This window comes from Carya illinoinensis, chromosome 1 (genome assembly GCF_018687715.1).
Source record: "Carya illinoinensis cultivar Pawnee chromosome 1, C.illinoinensisPawnee_v1, whole genome shotgun sequence".
Classification (NCBI taxonomy): domain Eukaryota; kingdom Viridiplantae; phylum Streptophyta; class Magnoliopsida; order Fagales; family Juglandaceae; genus Carya; species Carya illinoinensis.
In genome coordinates, this window is record NC_056752.1 from 46,673,536 (window position 1) to 46,691,480 (window position 17,945).

Below are 17,945 nucleotides of genomic sequence, written 5' to 3' on the forward strand. Positions count from 1 at the left end.
TTTTGGTGCAGGTTTGGAGGATGAGGAGGAGGAGGCTGAGCCCGAGGATGCGGCTCCGTCGGGTTGCTGATGTTATGCTTTCTTTTATGGTTTTAAAACTGTATTTGTGTTTTGTAATATTTTATTTAAGTATGTTTTAAACAGCTTGTATTATGTTAAGAAAAATTCTGGTACTTAGTTATGACTTTCGTTATCCGCTGCGTGTTTCTTGTGCACATTTGTTGCCTTTGCACACACTTGGCACCCGTCGATGGGATGGTGACCCGGGTTGTCACCATCCGGACGTCTCGATTTCCCCGTGTTCGGGCATGGGGATTTGGGGGCGTCACATTATTAATCAAGGGAGTTCAATCCAACGGTGTGCAGTCCAAATGAAGGATTTGATTCAACTTCAATCGACTACGTCTTATCAAGTGAGTGCTCCCTAGAGTTAAAAATTAAGGCTAGGTTGTGATAAATCGATCTTGTAGAGTTCTTGATTCAATTTTTAAATTTAGAATAAGAGATAAATACAATAAATGAATCCAACAATATTTTAAAATAGAATTCACAACAGTGCATATAGACAGGAAATTCTTATTCAACTTATTTAATTTTAACGTTCTAATATTATTTTGTAGGGTTGAGTTTATCAAATATTAGGAATTCTTATATTTTGATGGTTTAATTTGATTTGAAGATAGATAAATATTACATGGATCTTATAATAATTTTGATTTTGATTTTACTATGAATTGTATTTTCGGATGATCATAATGTGATAAGGCCACGGATGATATTTCTTAAGCGAAAAGGATCCGTGAACTACATTTATGTACCACGTGACCCGGTACGACCGTCCATTTCGTGATCTGGTTTTCTTCTTTAGAGAAGAAAAGTCAAATATCTTAATTACACGTGTCCACACAACAAGGCTCACCAATCTTCGTCTACACAAAAATAGAAACAAAAGTAAAGCCACTAATCTAGTGCGTGTTCTTGTGGCCCAAATGTCCAACAACCTCAAAACAGCATCGCAACCTTCCTTGAATTACACGAAAAATCTCTCTTTACGAAGCCCATCAACATGTATACTACTGCCCACTGCCCAGCTTGAGAGCTCACCACCCTCCCTCATTTCAAGTTCTTCAAAAATTGCACCGCAACATTCTTCATCTCTCGCCTTTCACACTTGCTCCCTTTCTGTAACAATGGCGTCCCATCTCGGCGTCAATCCACGCGTCTCGCACCTCCATCCATACAAGCACGAGTACAGGCGCCCATTTCATCAATTACCGGCGCTAGAGAAAGTGCTACTGGTCCAGGGAGCAAGAAAGAGGAGCGGAGGAGGACGGTTGAGAGCTAAGGTTCCTGATGGCGGGGACTCGTACTTGGACATGTGGAAGAATGCAGTGGATAGAGAGAGGAAGGCCATCGACTTCCAGAAGATCGTCGAGAACTCCGCTGGGACTGATAATCGGAGCTTGGAGGAATTCGAGAAGAAGAGCGAGGAGTTCCAGAAGATTCTGGAAGTCCCCAAGGAGGAGCGGGATCGGGTCCAGCGAATGCAAGTGATCGATCGGGCCGCCGCAGCCATTGCCGCGGCACGCTCGATTCTTGAGGAGAAAGGGTCTAAGCCGCAGGGCGGGAGCTCCGGCGATTTCGGGACTTCGGGGGTGAGTGGCGATGCTAATCAAGAAGGTAATCGGACTTCCCGTTGAGTGTTTAGTCTTTGAATTTTTAGTCTGAACTTGGATTGGTGCGAGGAATTGTTTAATTATGTCTTTCTAATTAGGAATTTTTTCAAATGGGGCCAGAATATTCGAGGTCAAGTAATAAAATGAGAAATTTGTGGGTAATAAATATATCATCGTTGGCGCTTGGTCATTGTAAGTGTATGTATGAACATATTTTATCAAGGCCATGCCTCCGAATACAAATAATGTTCTTCATCATTAATCATTCCGTAAAAATGTAAGTTGACAACATGGTGATATTTGGTTTTGGGAGAAAATGAGAAATTGAACGTTGGTGAGAAGCAATACTTACAAAAAAATATATAAAAATAAAATAAAAGAATATTAGAGGCACATTTGGGTTGGTCTGTAATTGGATCACCTTACATGTTGTCCTATTTGTGACTCATGTTGACATTCTCTCCTTTATGGAAAAAATAAAATAAATGATTTCATAAAAAGAGACTTGAAGCCAGAAAAATATCTGTATCACAAACTTATATGTTCCCTATACTTCGCTGAAGGTAATTATCAGTGACTCTCTAATGCAGGCAATTCCATTGTAGTTTCGATGGTGGTAGTTTTCTTGTGCTAACATTTGAGCCAATGTTCTTCATAATGCAAATTGTTCCTTTCAATTTAACCAGGTACTCTGGGCCGGAGCATATTCGTGTCTCGAGCAGAAAGTTCTGGAAATGGAACTCCTGGTCCAGATTTTTGGTCGTGGTCACCTCCTGTGGATGGTGATAGAAGTTCAGATGGTGTTAATGACACGATGATAGCTGGAATATCTTCTGTGTATCCAATACCAACCAACCCGATTGTTGAGAAAGAACGGTCTGTGGAGTTTCTCTCAATCCCGTTTGAGAGTAAACTCTCTGAAAACAGCCGCAACCCTCCTCTTCCACCCCTTCAGTCATTGATTGAGGTTGAGAAAGTCGAAGCCTCTGAGTCTGGTCTGGTGACACCTTCCTTAAAAGAGGAACAGGAACTTGGCTTTCAATTTTTTGCACATGCGGCAGAAGTAGCTCTTGCTCTTCATAAGGTGGACGAGCCTGCATCCCATGGAGTGAATCCTGATGGGTCAAAGTGGTGGAAGGAGACAGGTGTTGAGCAAAGACCTGATGGTGTGATTTGCAGGTGGACAATGTCCAGGGGTGTTAGTGCTGACCAAAGTGTTGAGTGGCAAGAGAAGTTCTGGGAGGCTGCTGATGAGTTTGGCTACAAGGAACTTGGTTCAGAAAAATCTGGACGTGATGCAACAGGAAATGTTTGGCGCGAATATTGGAGAGAATCGATGTGTCAGGTTAGAAAGAATCTCTTCTTGAACTATGACTCTCTTACAAATTTAGGATTATTCAAATTGAATTTGCCTGTCTGATTTATGGAGAGGTAACCCTAGTTTGTGTTAGATGATGGCTCCAATGGGTTACCTTGCTACAATATGTAGCTTAATCAAACTGTAGGCTACATCAGTTGTTTCAAGTACCATGAGAAGCATGCAACAGGGATTGAATTGAGGCCATTGGTATATAGTGCAGCGTTGCAAATTTAGTAGTGTACAAATCAACATTTGAGGGGACCCCAATTAGCTGATGAGCCAACCCAAAATTTAATTTAAATCAATACTTAGCTGAGTTGAGTTAATTATAGCTTTAATTGGTGGCTCATACTGCATGATTATTTGCTGCCTTCACTAACATTAAACCTGGTAGAACCTGTTGAAAGGTTTTTAATATTATTTGCTACAATCTCTAGAGATATATTTTTTTTGTGGGTTTTACTTTTTGTTCTTCACTTTTTCCATTTTCTTTTTCATCTTCTTGCTTTATTTTCTTTAAATTTCAACAATATAAGTTGCATGGACATGGATTACATTCTAAATGCTTGCTTCTGTTGTTCCCTATTTTTTCTGCAGTCTAAAAGATAAAACTGTTTTGATGGTTATGTTTGTATATTTCCTTTTGATTCTGGCAAAATAGAGTGGAGAGAACTGAAGTCTTGATTTTAATTTGTGTAGGATCGTGGGCTTGTTCATCTTGAGAAAACTGCAGACAAGTGGGGAAAGAATGGAAAAGGTGATGAATGGCAAGAGAACTGGTGGGAACATTACAGTGCCTCTGGCCAAGCAGAAAAATGGGCACACAAGTGGTGCAGCATTGATCCAAACACACAACTGGAGGCTGGACATGCCCATGTTTGGCATGAAAGGTATCGAACCTCATGTTTAAATTGCATAAAATTTGATACTCTAGTCCTCTAAACTTGTGCACTTATAAAAATGACAATCCTAGAGTGGCCATAGACATTTTGGCCCGTTGAAGATTCTTTGGAGATAAAAGTAGATAGCATTTGGATGAAATTTAAAAACCAGTGTTAATTTGAACAACTTAAAAACCATGTACTTAACAGTGAATTGTATAATTGGCACTACTTTTATTTTATTAAATTTCTGAGAATTTGAATTGTTGGAGTAGCATTTTTTTGGAGTTTGTTCTTTTGGGGGGATCCAGAAAAGCATGCTAAATAGAGGTTGTTTCGATTACTTCTTTAGAGGGTGCAACATGGAGGGTGGCTGGGTTAAATAGTTACAACCTTCCTTCCTTGAGATGTAGCTTAAAGCACACGGCATGTACTCACATTTCTCATATGTCATGTTTCATGTTGTCTTCCTATCCTGTCAAATTCTCTGTGATACCCCATTATGATAAGTGATAAGGTTAGGTGGTGTATGGGATCCCACATTACTTGGGAAGGAGAAGTTCTTGCTCTTTATAGTGTTTCAATGGGGCTTCAATTGTATCATTAACTAGTCCTTTTAGAGTATACGCTATCTAGCTTGGGCCTTCTATAGGGGTATTACATTCTCATACAAGGAGTTTATAGTTGCTCACTAATTCAAAATCTGTCAACAAATGGTTACCTCTCAAAGATCACAACTTATTTTGCTATTTTCCAGGTAAAATTGTTCCCAGATTTATATGTGGTCTTTTGATACAATTGACAGGTGGGGTGAGACTTATGATGGACACGGTGGCAGCATGAAATACACTGACAAATGGGCTGAACGTTGTGAGGGTGATGGTTGGACAAAGTGGGGTGATAAATGGGATGAAAACTTTGATCCCAATGGTCATGGTGTCAAACAGGGAGAGACTTGGTGGGAAGGCCAGTATGATGAGAGGTGGAATCGAACATGGGGTGAGCGCCACAATGGCTCTGGATGGGTTCACAAGTATGGGAAGAGCAGCAGTGGAGAGCACTGGGACACTCACGTGCAACAAGATACATGGTATGAAAGATACCCTCACTACGGTTTTTATCACTGCTTTGATAACTCTGTCCAACTGCGGGAAGTTCGGAATCCATCTGAGCTGTCATAAACTATGTAGTTCATTTTATTTTGTTATTAACATTACTAGTTTATATTATTACCTTTGTTGCTGCAAGGGATGGCAGTATATGTTACATGGTTCATGTTTCCTCAGTACATATGTTCATCGTAAGTCACAGAGCCCTTTCCCTATATGGTCACGCTATGAGGTGCTCTAACTTCCTTGTCAATACGGGTTTTGAATCCCTGTGATCTGCTTTGTGAGTTTGCAACCCACTTTACTCATTAATAATAGCTAATCTTGTTTTGCAAGAGAAAAAACTTTGTCTATATGATGTAGCTGTGCGTATTTATTCTGGTTCAAAGAAACAAACAAGTGAGGCGGAAAATAAGAGCTCGATTTATTTTATCCAAAGGATCGGATAGGAAATGAGTATAAGTTTAATCCAATCAACAATAATTACTGAGTTTTGGATGATTGTGCAACAGTAGTGGTTGCCATACGACACAACACGAGTAAAATGACATTCAATGAAAAGCGACGGAGTTGATAAAAAGATAGTGGATCAGGGGGTGTAGTGTGTCAATATGATCTTTTGAGGGGTGAGGTGTAAAATGCTTGGTAGTTGAAGGGTGCAAAATGTATTTTATTATTATTTATATAAGTCAGGACTTTTTTATGTTCTTGTGAAAGAATGATATTTTTTTCGAAGAATATAAAACGTAATTTTAAAACCTCAGGTAATTTCGAGGAATACATTGCATTGATCATTTCTAGAGTTTTCTGAAGAAAAAGGAAGTAATTTGAAAGGGTCAAACAATTCAGAAAGTTTCAAGGCTTCGATTTTGCAATATGAGCTAAGCACTGATGCAAACAACTTAAGGATGTCGATGTTTGATAAAGAATATGACTTAGTAAATGAAATTAGGAAAAGTGAAGTATGCATGAAGATGACAGTCCTATAATTATATCCCATTTATTGGTAGATGACTCTAGTGTAATTACATTTCCATAAAGTGTCCAATCAACATTATACTGTGTGCATCAATGATCTTGAAACTTGATGGAATTTGTCATATTTTTATTTATTTATCTATTTTTTTTTTTTTAGTGAGGGATAAAGAATTCCGCAGATGATGAAATATGTAATAATCCTAGCCAATTTCTCATACCAAGGAAACTTTTAATTTTCATTCATCATTAAGGAATGAGGGAAGCCATTTTCATAGATGGTTGGGGGACCTGGGGTCCTCCTCCTTTTCTTGTTAATCCATTTATTTGTCAAATCATTTGATCTTATGCCAGAAGATGATGAATGGATGAAAAGGCAACAAAGAAAAATCTCATCTCTGTAAATCCAGAAGAAAATTTGTGTTCTCATTGCTCATGGTGCAACAATTCAGCTGTTGCCAATGAAAGGTGGTCGGTCAAAAGCATGGACGGTGTGTTTGTTACATCCTGCGACAAAATGTTCCCCAAAGCGTAAACGCCATGGCCGGGGATTTGAAAGTTTAGGAGAAGATTCATAATCTTCATTATAAATATTCTTAACGTTTCACCAAACTTGGGTTGATTTACAACGACCCAGAGACCTTCTTCCTTTAAAAAACAGAGGATTATATGCTATTAATGAAGGATTGTCAAGCTTGTAAAATGTGTGAGAAGCGAACTTGTACAAACCCAAACCTTTGAACTGCTTAATGCCTTCAAATGTCGCTGGTCAATACCTATGATTCCCAGTCTGAGTCTCCTTTTTGAAGGTTGAAACTTGAAAGTCCAGCTCATGAACAATGACTCTGCCACGTGTGATGTCCTGTTCGTTGTCAGAGAAGATCATCGAGAACTAATTGACTTTGTCAAAACCAAATTATACCTTAATCACTCCCTCCAAAACCATTGCACTACGGCAATGTTTCATCGAACCGAATAAGAGGAGGGACGTGGCTAACCCAATCAATACCTGCAATAACTTAAAAGGAAACCGCGTGGACAGCCAATCACATTAATATCGTTTGTCTATACCATTTATGAAGGAAAGAGAGACTCCCCCCAACCTTTCATTTGTGATTGTAGTTTAATGGAAGATTTCCTATCATAGCTCAAGCAGTTAATTTACCTTACGATTAGTCTAGAAGTTATGTCTCTCTTCTCAAGTAAATTACATGGTATTGACCATTCTTTTCCACCGAACTCATGACGAGTTTCAATTAAGATTCTCTTTAATTACTTCATTGAATTAAATGATCTAGACATGATATTAAATGCTTATTCAGAGACAACATTAAATATTATAAGGTCTACATAATATATTTATTTCTTTCTAAATTTAAACGGTCAAATTCGACCAGATGATTTTCGAGAATTTTTAAATTCTCTGATGAAATCAAGTTTTTGAAATTTATTTTTGAGTACACTTACAATAGATTAAACATATTCTATATATCTGGTTGTTAAATCTACAAGTCTTAATTTAAAATTAGTGCAAAAAATATTTAAAAATTGTAAATAAGGTTGTGTACATCACACTCGTTATAGAAGCGCGTAGAGAGTGGAAAACATATTAAGCTCTCATCTCGTGCAAGCAACGCAGCGTGCTCTCTGGGGCTTGAAATTTTGAGAGCCAAGAACACTTCTCCCCATACCCTCTGATCGCTCAGTCCATCTTACTTTTTGAATATACTATTTGTCTCCTAAACACCGAACCCTTACAGCTGTCCGAAATTTATTAAAAAATAAAATATTCATTAATATGCAGAAAAACCAGATAAAAAAAACTTTTAACTAATTAATAATTATTTTGTGTTTAATTAATTCCCTCACAGAATGAAGTCCAATATGTAGAATGAAACATTATTACGATTCTCTCGTGTAATAATAGTAGAGCAAAAGTCTGTAATTCTAAACTACAGTCACCATGCAGCTTATAAATTTGACTTTAATGTTGGACCTTCTTTACTATTGATTTGAAAAGAAGTTGCGAAACCCTTACCGTATCAAAGTTCTATTTAAAGCCCCACCTAAGGCTTCAGCTATACTCAACATACTCTATCTCTCTCTCTCTCTCTAGCTCTCTCTCTCGTTCTCTCTCCATCGATTCCTTTGCGTGTAAGGTTCTTAGAGCGTTCTTGAGATTCAATGGCAAACACCATGGCAGATCATGTTCTGAGCGAGGAACAGATTGTCGAGTTTAAAGAAGCCTTTAGCCTATTCGACAAAGATGGAGATGGTGAGCATTTCTCCTTTATGCTTATCGTTTATGGTTCTACCTTGTTTATAATAATTATAAGCACTTTAGATTTACAACAGGTTTTCAAGAATATGTATCTAAATATTCATGTTGTGGTTGCATTTGATCGTGTAGGTTGCATTACCATTGAAGAACTGGCGACTGTTATCCGGTCACTGGATCAAAATCCGACTGAGGAGGAGCTTCAGGACATGATAAGCGAAGTTGATGCCGATGGAAATGGGACTATTGAGTTTGCAGAATTCCTCAACTTAATGGCCAAAAAAATGAAGGTAACGGATTATAGTTACCTTTACTGTACCAATGTGAACCCGTTAACCAGACATGTCATGTCAATGTGTCGGAACACAAAAAGGGAAAATTAATGATTTTGAAAATTTTCATTTTTATGATGTTTTTGTACTTGCTTGCTTATCCAACCCACCAAAAAATAAACGTAGTTTAGTCACCAATCTTGATTAAGGTTGGATATGTTTGTGCTCTTTTATAGGAAACTGATGCAGAGGAGGAGCTGAAGGAGGCTTTCAAAGTTTTTGATAAGGACCAAAATGGCTATATATCAGCTACTGAGGTAAGTCGGCTTGCCCCTTGTCGTTCACTTCACATCATGTGAATGAATAACTTTATGAAAGTAAAAGTGAGAACCTTTTTTCTTTCTACAAAACTTCAAACTTTTGTTCTGTGTCCTCGCCGTGTGTGTTGACCTCGACAGCCTGAGAATTTCTGACATTCAGAATACAGCTAAGCCTATGATATTGTACCAATACAAGTTTACATCTGTGACCCACAGACACATCATTGAAAAATAATGTTCTTTCATGAAGAAATAAGTGAAGGTTCAGCTGAATTCTAATATTAGAAATCAGACACTGCAGGGATTATAGACACGGATCTCTATGGCTTGGTCGTCTCTGATCAGGGCCTCAGTGCTGAAATGATTAATGCTAAAATGTATTACATGGACAATCGTGTGTAATAGACTAAAATGTTTTATGCAAGCATTTCACATGTTCCACCCAGTTTACATTAATTTATGGGCAGGGGTGGTATCAAAATGACAGTAGCTGCAGGCAGTACATCGATCTCTGCATGCAATGAACATTAGCACATTCTAATTAGAAATTCAATGCATCTTCTATATATATATATATATAAATATATTTGACAACCGGGTCCCAAGAGAATCTAACTGCCTAAAAAAACTAAACTGTGATTCTCTTTGTAATTGTTTCCGTGCAGTTAAGGCATGTAATGATCAATCTGGGTGAAAAATTGACTGATGAAGAGGTAGCACAGATGATCAGGGAGGCTGACCTGGATGGTGATGGACAAGTCAACTACGAAGAATTTGTCAAAATGATGATGAACATCGGATAAGCAACTCCTCTACAATATGATTGAAGAAATTTCTTATTCAAATTCATTAATTTTCAACCCTTATTTCCTCCTAAGATCAATAATTGTGATTAATTACTAGTCGTCTGTTCTTGTTGTACGTTGTAGTAGTAATTTTATCATGTGTCAATGACCCAAAATTAGAATGACTCCATGGACAATCATTATCATTTGATCTGTTCAAACCTAAATTGTATTCTTTCTTTTCAAGTAGTTGAACAATATTAATATCATGTGATTTAAGTGTTCAGAAAAAAAAAAAACACCTGGAAAAATATATATTAGTTATGTTCTTTATTTTTATTTAATTAATTTCCTTATCCTCCAACTCATTGGTAGCCGGTGTACTGATCCAACAATGGTTTTGAAATGCATACATGCATATTAACAACACGTAGTACGTACGTACCGCTGTGTGGGAAAGCTGGATCAGATCATAGGTTCAGTTGTCTCTTTCATATTAACGTGTTGAGATATTTTCATATATATATATATATATATATGTTTGGTGAAAAATTGGAACATAGAAGTCCACTCTTGCAAAGTCTACAAAACCGCGTTGAACCATTGGTTTTCTTTAATTTTGATAAGCGCGTAAGAAAAGAATGGAGGCATGCATGCACATCATGATCTCTCTCATGTATATACGAACACACGCATTCCCATTGGTTTCTCTTTGATCAGCTAGCGAATGCGTGTTTTGCACAGTTTGAGAAAGGTTTTCAAACGTTGAGACATCATCTAGAGATTGTTATGGTTAATCCTGTATTAATGTTAAGCTGAGTTAAATTCTTTATAAATAGTAGTGAGTTAAGATGCTAAAGTAAGTTTTGTAGACTCTACCTAAAATAAGTTTAGATATGTTTAAATATTAAAATCAGTTTAGATATATTTATAGGAAGTTAAAAAATGTTATGAGTTTTATATATAAAGATGTTTTGAATTGAAAAAAGTTATGAATTTTACGTGTAAAGAGGTTTTGTGTTAGATAAATTTAGTAACTTGAGAGTGGTATTTATATGTTAGACCAAGTTTAAAATGAGATTAAACTGAGTTGATCTCAATCAATTCGTTCCAAACGCAACCTACTCGTTTTGCCCCAATGGAAATTTACAAATAATACGTAATTCATTAAAACAAAATAAATATAAGGAGAGAAATCACAATTTTACATCTTTGAATTATTATTATTTTGTCTATGTGTACCATAAATTGATAAAACCAATCAATTGAAAATTCTTTTCTTTTTTTTTTTAAAAGAATACCTCATATATTGAATTTACTTGTTAACTGAGTTACAAAGTTTATCAAAGTTCACAGCTTTTAATAGCTCCTGTGGATGATCTTCCATCCAGACTCTCTCTTCCTCTACAAATAAAACACTTTTTGCAAGATAATGTGCAACACTATTACAAACTCTATTAACATGTAAAACAGACCACTGCTTTCTATTCTTCAAAACAGACTTCACATCCTCTATCAATTGACCATGCCATTCCCAACACTCTTCTGCATTATTAACTGCATTGATCACAGACTTTGCATCTCCCTCCAACTGCACTTTACTGAATTTCAATTCCTCACATAATTTCATTGCCCTCCAAAGAGCATGAATTTCTGCTATTACAGGGTTTGAAACATTCAATCTGCAACTGCATAATGAGGCTAAAACATCACTACAGCTGTCTCTGATCACCACCCCCATTCCACACTTTCTGTCATCACTTTTTAGAGCTGCATCCCAGTTTACTTGAGGGAATAAATATCATTATCTAGGTTGCTTATAAATAAATAAATAATGTTATCTAACCTTGCCTAGGAAAATGCAACGAAGGCCACCTAATGACTTTAAGGCCAAACGAAATAATAATTTAAGCGAAAATTTTCCATTAAAAAATGATTAATTTACGTATTTTAATATAATACGATAGATTATAATTTTTATTTTTATTTTATCTTAAGTGCTTTATAACATTCTAAAGAATATTTGATCGTTGCCAAAGGTGGATGAAGCCCAAAAACAAGCGTTCGGTATGGGTTAGTGGGTTTCATTTTGGTGAGCCTTCAAAACCAATCAAAAGGCCCGAGGTGGAATGAGCTTCAGCCTTAAAAATTTTAAATAGATCAGAGCCCGCACAAAAGCAGGCCGAGACTAGGCGAGCCCAAAACCACTCAACGTCTTATTTTCTTAACAAATTGGTTACATTTCTCACATGAACATAGTAATTAATGATGAACACATGAAAGGGATGATCATGATAGGAGTTCATTATCACTGCACTATATGAATAATGACTTGCAATCAAAGGCAGAAAACTGCCTAATATTACCATTTCTTGTTCAAACCATGCAATTATATCTCCTCAACAAACAGAAAATAAATAAATAAATGAAAATAATTACACCATACATCACACTATTTTGAGTCTGTATATGAGGGGAATGGTGGAAAAATGAATACAAACGATGGACTCGATCTCCCTCTTTGCTGGTTTATCTCAATATACAAACGATCAACAGTGTCTGCGGGTCAAAATTCCATTTTTCGAAAGCTTGAATCAGAAAGAAAATCCAACCCCAACAAATCAGAAAAAGAACAGAGAAGAAACGGTAAGTGATTAATGTCTTAAGATGTTTAATTAATCGCAGTTGCACAGCACACGCAGTTGCCAAAGAAGGAAGACCTTGGTTTGCGCTTCTCTTTACCTTTACGTAGAGTTGATGCGGATGCAGCTTCCTTGGTAGATGAGTCGCACAATTCTCTGGTTGCATTCTCGGCAGCGGTAAGGTCTACTTGTTTCTGTGGTGTTACCACAATTTGAGCTTTTTCCTCTTCTTTCAAGAAGCCAAGGAAGGGAGTTCTCGACTTCTCAGACTCGCTTCTTTCCAATTTGATGACTTTCTCCTCCACGGCCATTGATTGATACTGTAACAAGTCTTTATTGTACCCAACGTACTCAACTGAGTTTCCAAGATTAACATCAGCCTGGCTCGATGAACTCTCCTTGGTATCCTTTTCCTGAAACAATAGTGGGGTTTGATCCGACTCTTCCCCTCTTGCCTGATCAATTCGGAGATCAAGATCAAAACTTGGGGATTTTCGCATCTGAACGTGGGGGGCGTTCATGTAATCGGGATTTGATTCAGTGCTAAGCCTTCCCCCACTTTCCCTTCCGCCAGTACTGCCATTTACAAGCGCAGATCCTTCAGTTTTTATACCTTGTGCACTGGACAAGCTTGCCAAAGTTGTAGTTTCTGTCAGTGTCTCTGGAGTTGTTTCTTCGCATTGTGATAGTTCTCTGCAACTTTCCTCAAATGCAGAGACAAAATTTTCTGCTGTCAATCTCGTGGAATTGAAAGTGGAAAAGTGGGCTACAAAGAGTTCATTGCAGATTTCCTGCCTCAGTTCAGGATTTGGCTCATAGGTGCTTTGAGTAGTTTCAGGTGCCACTGTACTAGGCCAATTGTGATCAAGAGACTGGATTGTAAAAGCAGGAGACTGTAAGAGGAACGCTTCTTCCTGGTCAATCAGAGGGGCTTGAGACATGCATTGCTTTGCGGTTTCACTTTCGAATGTATCCTTTACTGTGGCAAATGAAGCTTCTGCTTTGTCGTCTATTTTTTCCAGAATTTTCTTCTCCTCTGGTTGCTCCTCTTCACTTCTGCGATCTGTGAAAATCAACTCTGCCGGAACAGGAACCAATTCCTCCGAGACCACCAGAAGCTCTCCTTCTGAGTCCTTGTGGCGTCCCTCAAAAATGCTATTCTGGTTTCTAACAACTACTTCGACGTTGTAAGCATTCTCAGCAGTCTTTTCCTCCTCAATTATACTGCTAATATCAGTAGAAATATCAAGCGGACTTCTCATTTCGCACTCCTCATTTTTAGACTCAATCTTCCTGGACTCTGATTGGGTATCATTTGTTTCATCAGTCTTTAGTTCTTTCTCTGGGTTTTCACATAACGTACCTAGATTGGACTCATGTGAAACCTCTCCTATTTCTGATCCACTTCCTACTATTTTGGTTTCTCTAGTAAGAATCATCCATTTGTCCTCAGGTTCAGAAACTTCTTGATGTGAGTTTAATAGCTTATCCAGCACAACATTTTCAAGTTCTGAATTCAAGGAATCATTTCTAATTGAATCAGCCTCAGTAGATAACTCCCCATTGCAATTGTTCGTAATATTTCCTGGGGGGTCTGAGGTCGTTGTTTTCAGATTGCTCAAATCAAACCGTACCCCATTTCCGTTTATAATCTCATTTTTCTCTTCGTATGGCAGCTTTTCTTCGTTGAATGTCGCTTCTTTTACTAACGAGTCACTCTTATTTTCCGCACTTGAACTAACACCAAGATTGTTTGATATGTCAGCATTTAAAAGGTGACCATTCTCCTCATTAGCATATTTTTCGCTTGGTCCTAGAATATCCTCGCTTGCTTGCAGCAATCTACTGCCATCTTCTTCAGAAAGGTTAGCATTGACTTGATCCAGTTCATGTTGTTCGGACTTTAAATCTGAAGATCGTCGAGGTTCTGGATCATTTGGCGTAGGTAGAGTGTTAGAAGTTGTATTCCTAATCTACTCTGTTGCAGTTTGTAGCAAACAAACGCATGGGTCTTATGTTGGGTTTCAGTATGTTTATATGTGTACTATGCATCCTACTAGTACTAAATAAAAATGTGAGGAAGCAATGAAAAATAATTGAACACCTAATATGACTAATTGAAATAAGTTCTTTTAGTTAGTGGGTGGACTGAGTATGCTGACCTTCACAGGTGGAAGCCTGCCTCTCAAGTTGATGGTCATATGTTCCCAATAGATTCTCAGCCAAATATGAATCTGACGGCTTTTCGTGAACTTCTGAATCATTTGGTGAAGCTGGTTTGATTTCACCATCTTCACCGCTTGCTTCAATTGAGTCTACCACTGATCTTAAAGATTCAGTGGGAGTTTGAACTACACTTTTTTCTTGCTCTACAGAAGGAAAATGATGAGTGAAAGTCTGTGGATTGGAATTAGAATTCTTAAAGCAAAATGGACTATGGACCAAGTATGCGAACCTTCATTTGGGAAAGCTTGCTTCTGAAGCTGAATGTCACTTGTTACCAATTGATTATCATCCAAATTTGGCTCTATTGTCTTCTCGTGAACTTCAGAATTTTTCTGCGAAGAAGTTGGTCTGAACTCACTGTCTTCACCGCTGGGATCAATTGATTTCGTTACTGTTTTTGAAAGTTCAGTGTGAGGAAGGACTTCGTTTTCTTCTTGCTCTATAGAAGCAATGAGGCCGAAGTTAATGTTTATGGACTTATCAAATGATCGACAGGTAAAGCATGATGAATTTAAGCACCAGTTATAGATAAAATCAAATTACCAACCTCTTCCACCAGATGTTTCGTTTTCAATATGAGGATCTTTTGGTCCTGTTGGATCATCAGAAGACAGCCCTGCAACTTTTTCGTAAAAATCTTTGGCTGGAGATGTTGGAACCGTTTGATTTTCCACTTTAACATCCTCTGCACCATCAGCTTCTAGCAACAAGTTTTTTGAATCTATAGCATTTGTGTTATTTTCTTCTGTATTTGTACAAGCAACAATATTATTATCAAAGAAAAACACATTTCTGTAAAGTCAGAAAGAACAAAATATCAAATTACTTAGACTTGCCTTACCTTTTAAACCAGACGTGTTATTGTTACCCATCTCATTGCCCATGTCTATATTGCCAACTCCTGCAATACAATGAAGCAAAAAGACAAAAGTCACGAGAAAACAACTACGAGGGCCGGAAATTTTCAGCAGCACTAGAGAGCTTAAAGAGGGCACGAACCCAAAATGTGCAAGTCTTAAGAACTTCATACCATGACGAAGAGGATTATATTCACATGCATATAGCTATAAAGATTTGTTGACAGCTCCATTCCTCTCAGACTGCCAGAGCATCAGTACTTTGATTAAAACTTCTACTTCATTGTTATTGCTTAAAGCGCAAGCCTCATTGGGCCATTTGTCAGCCAAACATGAATACCTCTAAAAGCAGTGGAACATATACTTCAAATTCTCCCATTCTTTAATCTGACATTGACATTCTGTGATCATGAATTTCACAGATTCCTTGAGGACATTGCTAACTAAATAAAGTTGATCTGTCGGCGACTCAATGCGCATAGCCCTATCAATAATTACGTTTTGCAGAATTCCTAACTAATATGCCAAAAGCTAGGCATTCTTTGGAGAAAAGTTATGCCAGTCTAACCTAGCCTTTTAAAGCAGATCATAATCTGCAAATGCAGCACTGACACAAATGATGCGTTCCGATCTTGTTTTCGAGTTTGTTAAACCCTGGACAGAGCACATTATGCGGCTTTTAATTTTTAGAAGCGCATCTTCATGAGTACTGAAAATGAGTTGGATTAATTTTCCAATTTCAATGTAAAAAAGATGGTCCATAAAGGTCTCGTGCTGTTCGAGTACATGTGGGAAAGACTATAGAGAAAGGTCCATCTAGCTGTTCATACCGGAGAAAGACATTTGGACAAGGACCTACATCGGTACCGACCATGGCTGATAAAAAAGGGTAATGGGATATGGATGGAATGTGAAACACGACTGCAAATTCAACAAGATAATGCATTTCTTTTTGGTGTAGATGATAGTTTAATTGAGCTTAGAAGATCTGTGTTGTTTGATTTTGGACAGAGCCACATGTAGAATAAAGATTGGCCAGGTTGAGGTCTGCATAACAGGACGGTGCATATATTAACTTTCTTCTGCCATGGGGTATGGAATAATGGTTTTGATAAGGCCATGAACAGGTAGGTCTCTTCTTCAAGATTTTTTTAGGTCTTGAAAGGCCAGTTCCATCATCTGTACGCGGTGTGGGTTGTAGAAGCAGATATATATTTAAGGCTAAGTTCATCATGGCTGAGCATTTTGCTTTGGAACTCTCTACCTGTCCATGGCTCAAAAGTAAACTTGTTGGACCCTCTCCCTTCCTTTTCCTTTTCTCAGAACCAGAGGAACATAAAGAAAAGTTGGTTGAAACCACCGCACCCACTTTTAAACAAAATAAAATAATTAGCCATGGAAATGATTACACCATTTTGCATCCTTCTGAGGCAGCAACTTTCTTATTTTATAACCAAACCCATTCTCTCATCTCCCCGGGTGTGTTTGTAAAGATTTTAAATTCATTCCGTACCAGTTGGTAGGGTCAGAATTTATCGTTCCAATGCAGTATCCAGTATATTATGTCATCCCATTATGTTTTGCTTCAAATTCTAGTCATGTTGGTCCGTTTCGGTCATTCTGATTAAATTTTAGACATTTTGATTAGAATGAGTGTTTCGATCTCCATTCTTTTCGGATTATTTTTGTAATTTTTTTGTATTTAGATAACATTTTTATAAATTTTAAATCTATATAGTATTTAATTAATTCTAGAATATAAAATTTTTTTATATAATTTTAATTTTTTTATAATTATAAATTTCATTATTTTTAATAATTTATCTATTATTTTATTTTTTTTTCTTTATTTTCGTGTCTCAACTCAAGTTTATAATTTTTTCAACATATAATCATTTTATATATTTTCAATTCTTTTTTATATATACAAAGATATATGATACACATTTACATATATATATCAGTAGGGTTGTGCACATGAACTGAAAGCCGCTTATTCCGATTAAAATAATCCAATTTGACCCGACTCGAATGATTTGGATACGTGCGGATCGGGTTGGCATGCTTATGAAGTGGGACCAGGTCGGGTTGGTCCCAAATCCGACTACAGCTTATTGGGTTGCAAGCCTACATATATGTATTTATTATATTAGTTGTTAGCTTACATATACGTATAAATATTTATATATAATATATAATTAATTCTAAAATAGTATCGATATCAAAATATTTTGTTTAAGTGTTTTAACCGAAACTATTACTAAAACGATATTTAAAACTTTACAATTTATACTTCATTTATCCCATGGATGAACATACAAATCCGTAGGACCGACAAATCATAACAATGTAGATATTAGATGCTAAGCATCTTGGAGAACCAATTACAAGCTTGAACCCACTGAAGGTGTCGTGGGTGAGGCCACAATATTGCTACATACGATCACAGCCTACCTCCTCTTATAGCACTCTTAATAGATTTTTTATCATATTCTTTAAAATATATCGCTAAATTTTATTTTTTCTATTTTACATACTGACTTTTATAATATATCACATATCAA

The 17,945-nt window shown here is 37.0% G+C and overlaps 3 protein-coding genes and 1 long non-coding RNA gene across 5 annotated transcripts; 3 read left to right on the forward strand and 1 right to left on the reverse strand.

Annotated features, from left to right (window-relative positions):
- Window positions 1–968: 968 nt before the first annotated feature.
- On the forward strand, window positions 969–5,202 carry LOC122277941. The gene is made up of 4 exons (XM_043088030.1): window positions 969–1,680; window positions 2,363–3,021; window positions 3,736–3,926; window positions 4,723–5,202. The coding sequence occupies exons 1-4, from the start codon at window positions 990–992 to the stop codon at window positions 5,096–5,098; spliced, it is 1,917 nt and encodes a 638-aa protein (XP_042943964.1). The 5' UTR covers window positions 969–989; the 3' UTR covers window positions 5,099–5,202.
- Window positions 5,203–8,045: 2,843 nt separating this feature from the next.
- Window positions 8,046–9,995, forward strand: LOC122277957 (calmodulin-like protein 8). Of its 2 annotated transcripts, XM_043088032.1 has the most exons (4): window positions 8,073–8,276; window positions 8,412–8,569; window positions 8,788–8,868; window positions 9,537–9,995. In XM_043088032.1, the coding sequence occupies exons 1-4, from the start codon at window positions 8,186–8,188 to the stop codon at window positions 9,672–9,674; spliced, it is 468 nt and encodes a 155-aa protein (XP_042943966.1). In that variant the 5' UTR covers window positions 8,073–8,185; the 3' UTR covers window positions 9,675–9,995. The 2 variants fall into 2 exon arrangements, with proteins under 2 accessions (XP_042943965.1, XP_042943966.1); XM_043088031.1 differs by having other exon boundaries at window positions 8,046–8,569.
- Window positions 9,996–11,999: 2,004 nt separating this feature from the next.
- On the reverse strand, window positions 12,000–16,086 carry LOC122277983 (nucleolin 2). The gene is made up of 6 exons (XM_043088033.1): window positions 15,555–16,086; window positions 15,366–15,425; window positions 15,072–15,269; window positions 14,754–14,963; window positions 14,461–14,667; window positions 12,000–14,225 (listed from the first exon to the last, which is right to left on the reverse strand). The coding sequence occupies exons 2-6, from the start codon at window positions 15,406–15,408 to the stop codon at window positions 12,328–12,330; spliced, it is 2,556 nt and encodes an 851-aa protein (XP_042943967.1). The 5' UTR covers window positions 15,409–15,425; window positions 15,555–16,086; the 3' UTR covers window positions 12,000–12,327.
- Window positions 13,346–14,391, forward strand: LOC122278007. Its single transcript, XR_006229273.1, has 2 exons — window positions 13,346–13,485; window positions 14,064–14,391. It is a non-coding gene; the product is annotated as an uncharacterized LOC122278007 (long non-coding RNA).
- Window positions 16,087–17,945: the final 1,859 nt, after the last annotated feature.